Raw genomic sequence first — 6466 nt, 5'->3', positions numbered from 1 at the left:
CACACTGCGGGACACACCCACCGTGTTCCCACGGCTCGTATTACTTTATGTGTTATTGACTGTGATAAGATAGTCGCACCGCGTGACACCGGGAACGTTCCATTCCACCAGCCGATAGGTAATTGTCTTTGGCTCTCCTGGCTCCCCGGGCCCCCGCACGCCTCATTACCTTCTCTAAAGGGCTCCTCCCAAAGCACCCCGCTGGTGGCAAACACCGCTGTTAAACATTGATGGGTGTCATGCAAAGGAGCCACGTCGAGGCCCCCCGTCAGACGCGCCGGGCCCTTCGGTCCCCTCGGGTCCCATCATGGCTGATTTCGCGGAGATCCTCAGGTCCGTCGGGGAGTTCAGGCGGTTCCAGAAGCTGCTCCTCGTCGCCCTCTGCTTCCCCAACCTGCTGCTGCCCTTCCTTTTCGCCAGCGTGCTCTTCGTCCAGTCCGACCCGGACCGCCACTGCCACACGGACTGGATCCTCCGGGTGGCCCCCAACCTAACCGGGGAGGAGCGGCTCAACCTGACGGTGCCCCGGGACCCGGGGGGCTCCCTCAGCCGGTGTCTGATGTTCGTCCCCGTGGACCGGGACCTGGACTCCATCCGGGAGTACGGGCTCAATGAGACGGTGCAGTGCCAGGACGGATGGGAGTACGACAGGAGCGTGTACCAGGCCACCATAGTGACGGATGTGAGTGGTGCTGTGAGGAACCATCGTAGGGTGGTGGAAGCAGTTCGTCCACAGTAAATACTTTACACGTTACAGTATTGCAGCATTACAAAAAAAAGTGTGTATGTGTGGAGGGTTTCTCCTTAGGATGAATAAAGTAAAGTATCTGCCTGTCTGCCTGTCTACCAGTCTATCTATCTGTCTGTCTGTCTGCCTGTCTGTCTGTCTGTCTGTCTGTCTGTCTGTCTGTCTGTCTGTATTTACCAAGCATCTAGTTGACATACATGTACTGTATATTTCATATTTTCTTTACAGTTTAATCTTGTTTGTGACAAAGCCAACCTGGTCGCAGTGGGCCAGATGGTTCTGATGGCCGGGGTTCTCACCGGCTCTCTCTTATTTGGACCTTTTGCTGAATCGTGAGTTAATTCAAAGTCAAACACGTCGTCCTTTCCTTACGACTCATTCGAGACTGACTCTGACCAAAAAGTGTTTTTTACTTTTTATATTTATTTTTGTACATGTTTTTTTTAGATTTGGCCGGAAACGGGCAACACAAATTTCATTGGTGCTGTTGGTGTTGGGCACTGTGATTGGAGGACTAAGTCCCAACTTCCCTGTGTATTTGGTATCCCTGTTTGTTGAGGGGGCTGGAGCTGGAGGCTTTCGGGTCAACTGCGTTGTACTTGGTAAAGTGTTGTTCAGCTCATGATTTTTTTTGTAAAATTCTCAGTAAAAAACATATATAGGAAATATGACTGGAACATACAGTATATTAACAAATATATCAATTATGAGTTGTATTCCTGCCCGATGTGTGGAATATTCTCTGTGAAATAAAAAAAGTAATAATAATAATAATAATAATAAGAAGAAGAAGAATTAATTATTAAAAGTAGTACTAACTGATTGACTATAATTTATCACTTTAGTCATACTTATATCATTTGTTTTTCACAATAGACCCTTCTAAGTATAAAAGGACCTTTAATGTACCAAATTCAAGTCTTGAAACAGAATTTCAAAGTATTCATCGACAAGTAAGTTCTATGCTGTTTGTGCTAAAACAAACAGACATAAAGTGGATTGAATTCTCAAAAATAGAACAGTAACCAAGGCTTTGGGGAGTTTCTTCCAATAAAACGTTTAAACAGATATGTTAAAAAAAATGACTTTGAAATGACATTGCTTCTCTTCTCTTCATCTTCCTAAATTTCCATCCATTTTTTTCCCTTCTCCCCAGCCACTGAATGGATCGGGATGAACAAGCGGTCCCTCGGTGCTTGCTTGAGTCAGATCTTCAATGCGGTGGGAAACTGCGTCCTGGCCGGAACAATCTACTTCATCCGTGACTGGAGACTGGCTCAGTTCATCTTTGTAGCTCCGATGGTCCTGGTTATGACTTACATATGGTGTGTGTGTGTGTGTGTGTGTGTGTGCGCGCGCGTGTGTGTGCGGGTGTGTGTGTGTACATATATCTGTATCACATATCTCCATTCATGACCCTTTTAGAGTTCAAGGAGTGCTTCCATTATGGGAAACCTTTACAGACAATTATTTTTATTGTTTTTTTTTTTACCAGGTTCATCCCAGAATCGGCCAGGTGGCTGCTGGACAGAGGACGGACGGAGGAGGTGAAGCAGCTGATCCTGAAAGCGGCGGCCATCAACAAACGCACAGTTCCAGAATCTCTCCTGGAAAAGGTATAATAATATATAATACAGTTTATTGCACTGTAAACTCATTATTTTATTATATGCCGCCTCTGATGCCCCTAAACGGACATGTCGCTCGAAAGGAAGTGACAAAAACAAGTGCAATAACATGTACATTATATAGTAAATACCTAATAAGTGGATTTATTACACCAGAGTAAACTTTCTAAGGTTTTGAAATGAAATGTCGATAATTAGAAAACATTATTGGCAAACGGGCAAAGTTGAGCCGTGTCCTCCTTTTCAGATTGCTGCAAAAAGAACAGTGAAGAAAGGAGGCATAAGAGTTCTCATCCAGTCAGCCGTACTTAAGAAGTATTTTTTGGCCATAGCATTGGCCTGGTGAGTCACATTTTCATACACCTGCAGCAAAGTCAACGTAAATAATGATGTAAGGCCTTCAGGAAAAAAAACAACGCCAATAATCCAATGAATTACCGTTATGTTACCGCTATAGCCTTTACAGCTTAATATGAATATGGAGAAATATTTGAAATGTGTTGTCAAACTTTACATCATTTTCCTCCTTTACACCGCAGGTTTTCAATAAACCTTTCCTGCTTCTGCCTTTTATTCAACATTGGGAGCTTTGGCTTGGACATCTTTCTGACTCAGCTCATGTTCGGCCTCACCGAGTTACCGGCGTATATTCTTTGCATCTGGCTGCTGGAGGTTTTGGGCCGAAAATATTCCCTCATGTCGACGCTGCTGCTCGGAGGGTCCCTCTGCATCATGGTCCTGGCCGTCCCCCGAGGTTCCGGCGTCTTGCAGAATGTGACGGAGCCTCGGCAGCCGCCGGCTCTTCTTTTTGGTAACACCGTTGTGTTTATTTTGCAGACCAGGCCATCCCTGTTACAGCTCTCGTTCTCACGGGACGTTTCTTCCTGTTGTGGGGGGCGTCCATTTGCAACGTCTACATTCAGGAGCTGTTCCCAACATCGGTCAGGTACGGTGACCGTGGACTCCCACTCACTATGTTTCCTTTATGATTTAAGTATTGAGCTGGGAGTGTACTTACTGCAAGTGTAAATCATCGTAAACTTTCGCAAAAATTTGAGAATGAGCAGAAAGCATCTGAATGGCTATTCGGGTGTGTTTTTATACTTTCAGCTTATAGCATGGAAACGTCTTCCAAACTGTTCTACAACAATAACACATGCACATCAAGTGTGCGAGTGTACGTTTAAACAAATCAGGGATGATACACGCACGTTTCTTGTATCCAGACATTGGAGGATGCATGCGCAGCGCGAGGGGAAGAGGTGTCCGGATGTGTTATCTGGACCTTCTTGATGTTGTGATCCCTCTAGGAAATGAATGGAGGTTTTCCGCATTTAAAATGCCTGCAACGTGTGCGTGTGCGCGCGGGTGTGTGTGTGTGTGTGTGTGTGTGTGTGCTCCACCTCCTCCTCCCTCCAGGCAAACAGCCCTGGGGTTAGCGTCCGTCGTGACGAGGATCGCGGGGCTGTTGGCTCCGCTGCTCAACCTTGCGTCCGTCTACCACTGGAGCGCTCCCACCACCGTGTTCAGCGGCATCACGCTGCTGAGCGGCACCTTGGTCTCCCTGCTGCCGGAGACCAGGGGAACCGAGCTGCCCGACTCCACCCCAGAGGCCGAGGCCCGCAGGTAAGCAACGGAAACTACCCTATACCGATATATGTGCATGGTAGTGTCATCTTTATTCATTTTTAATTGTGCGCCCCCATAGGACTTCAGCGAGCACAGAGATCGATCACCCGATGGACGTTTGTTGGCATCAACATTCAACTAAACTGTAGAGACGTGTCCTGTGGTGTCCTGCATCAGCACAACAGCCGCCCACACTGTCTGGGTAAACATTGCATATTATATAGTTTAATACTTGTTAAATAATGCTAATAAAGTACCCCCATGGAATTCTCCCCTTTGACACTGGATGAAAGGCTTTATACATAATATTGACTTCTTTACATAGTCCCATTGGTGTTGTGTAATGTTGTATAATGACCATGAAGTATAATTATATGTTATATGTACAGTGATCTATTTGATTATATTTAATGTTTTGTTTTTTTTAAGATTTGTTTTGGAACATAAAATGTTGCTTTATATCCACTTTTTACCCATCATTGACATTTTTTCCTTCTTTTGTTTTCCTCTTATTTTGTTTTCCAGTGTAAGTAATGTTTGTGATGTATTGTTTCTACAGTGTGAATGATAATACTTTACCATACGGATCCATAACAAAGTATTCACGAACTCCAGGATAAACAGCAACCAGCAGAAGCTTATTTTTGGGTAATGAATGAAGTAAAGCCGGCTTTAGAGTCGCTGCAGCCGACACAGACTGGTCAGGGGGTGTATTTTTTGGCCATTAATTACTGTAATCCTTCCATTAGTGCGACACATCTACATCATTATGAGGTGTCTGGGAATGAGTGGCGTCCCAGGACAGTGCCCATTGTATAAAATAATAATTATTAACAGACGGTGCCAGGGGTCTCAAGAGAGAGACAGAGCCCATTGTCAGGGATCCCGATGATAAGGGAGGTGAAAACGTGAACGGTGACCTATGCAGGGGAGTCAGAGGGTCAACGTTCTCTCTGGCTTAGCATAAAAGCACCTGCCTGAGTTTCATTCGACAGAGAATCCATCCGGCTTGGTTCTCTCCTGGGCGTCCATGGCAAATCCAGTCTGATGCTGTACTTTTTTAATAAACCTATTATTTTACTCAAGTCAGTGTTAGCGGTCACTCCTTCTTCATCAACACATCAAATTCATCAAGAAACTACAAAGTGGCGTCACAAACTAGGATCTGCTGGGCCTCACCTGCCGATGCTGCCTGCTCCAGCAAATTACCACTCTCAGGGTGAGTGTTACCTCACAAATTGAGCTGTGTGTGGTTCTTGAGGCGGTAGTATTTTGGGCAGATACGCTGCACTGACAAGAGCATATTGTGCGGAGATGGAGATGATGTGTTGATGTGTGAAGTGAGTTTCCCTTTAAATTGGGGTTTATTAAGTTGTAAAAGACGTAAATAAGGGGAATAAGAGAATAATGAACAAAGAAAGAGAGAATTAAGTTGAAATAGAGAAAAGAGACGAGAGAAATAAAAGATGAAGTTAAAAGTAAAAGATAAAGGCTTAAAAGATGTGGAAAAAGTTGAAGTAAAAAGTAATTGTAGAATGGCAGAACTAGTAGCCAAAAGTTATTTAAATAACCATGCAAGATTAATGGAGACAGGGCCCGTATCTCCTTAAAAAGTAAGACATGTGTACATTAAATGCTGCGTGAAAGTTGGCCGAATGAAAATATAATATAGTCAAATCTAGGTAGGAAAAACAAAGAGGAAATAACCCTGGCCAGGGGAATTGACTCAATATAAAATTATATGAAGTAAGATGAAAAAGGATGAAAAGTGAAAAAGAGATGAAAGTTAAAAGTCTAAAGTAAGATGAAAAAGGATGAAAAGTGAAAAAGAGATAAAAGTTAAAAGTCTATAGTAAGATGAAAAAGATGAAAAGTGAAAAAGAGATAAAAGTTAAAAGCCTAAAGTAAGATGAAAAAGATGAAAAGTGAAGCAAAAAGAGTTACAAGTTAAAGTCTTAAAGGATGAAAAATAAAGTTTGAGAAAAAATGGGGAAAAGCAGGACTAAACCAGCCTGAAAGAATGAGTGCATATTGAACATGCATGCTGAAAGAATCAGAATAAAAGGATAATTTGTTAAACGTTTGGCCAAAGTGAAAATGTAAAAGTCTGGCCAAAGTGAAAATCCTGATGAAATTAGAAGTATACATGAGTCGGCGTTAAAGTATAAAGTTAAGCGCTGTTGAAGTTTTTGGAGAATCAGATGTGTTGCCGGACAGACATGTCTTTTTCCTTTTGGGGTGTGAGTGTGCCTGTGTGTGTGTGTGAGTGTGCCGGCTAAAGAGGTGTGAAGAGATTTGTGTATTGTTTGTGTATATGTGTAAATGATATATAGAATACATAGGTTATTAAATAGGTATACATATGTGGTGAGCAGTTAAATAATACATAAAAGAAACATTTCTTGTCCCTTTAGTGATAAATATATATGAGCCTGTTTATGGACTTTGTAAAGCTGATAAT

General features: G+C 43.1%; 1 protein-coding gene across 1 annotated transcript; it reads left to right on the top strand.

Moving 5' to 3' along the window:
• Positions 1-307: 307 nt before the first annotated feature.
• LOC307237707 (solute carrier family 22 member 13-like) lies at positions 308-4006 on the top strand (the record flags this gene model as incomplete). Its single annotated transcript, XM_080010470.1, has 9 exons — positions 308-682; positions 977-1080; positions 1196-1350; positions 1905-2073; positions 2244-2364; positions 2624-2718; positions 2916-3130; positions 3214-3322; positions 3796-4006. The coding sequence occupies 9 exons, from the start codon at positions 308-310 to the stop codon at positions 4004-4006; spliced, it is 1554 nt and encodes a 517-aa protein (XP_079866596.1).
• Between the last annotated feature and the right edge of the window lie 2460 nt (positions 4007-6466).

The sequence above is a fragment of the Zeus faber genome, assembly GCF_960531495.2.
Source record: "Zeus faber genome assembly, chromosome: 12".
In the NCBI taxonomy this organism is placed as follows: Eukaryota; Metazoa; Chordata; class Actinopteri; order Zeiformes; family Zeidae; genus Zeus; species Zeus faber.
This window is presented reverse-complemented; position numbering and strand designations above follow the sequence as displayed.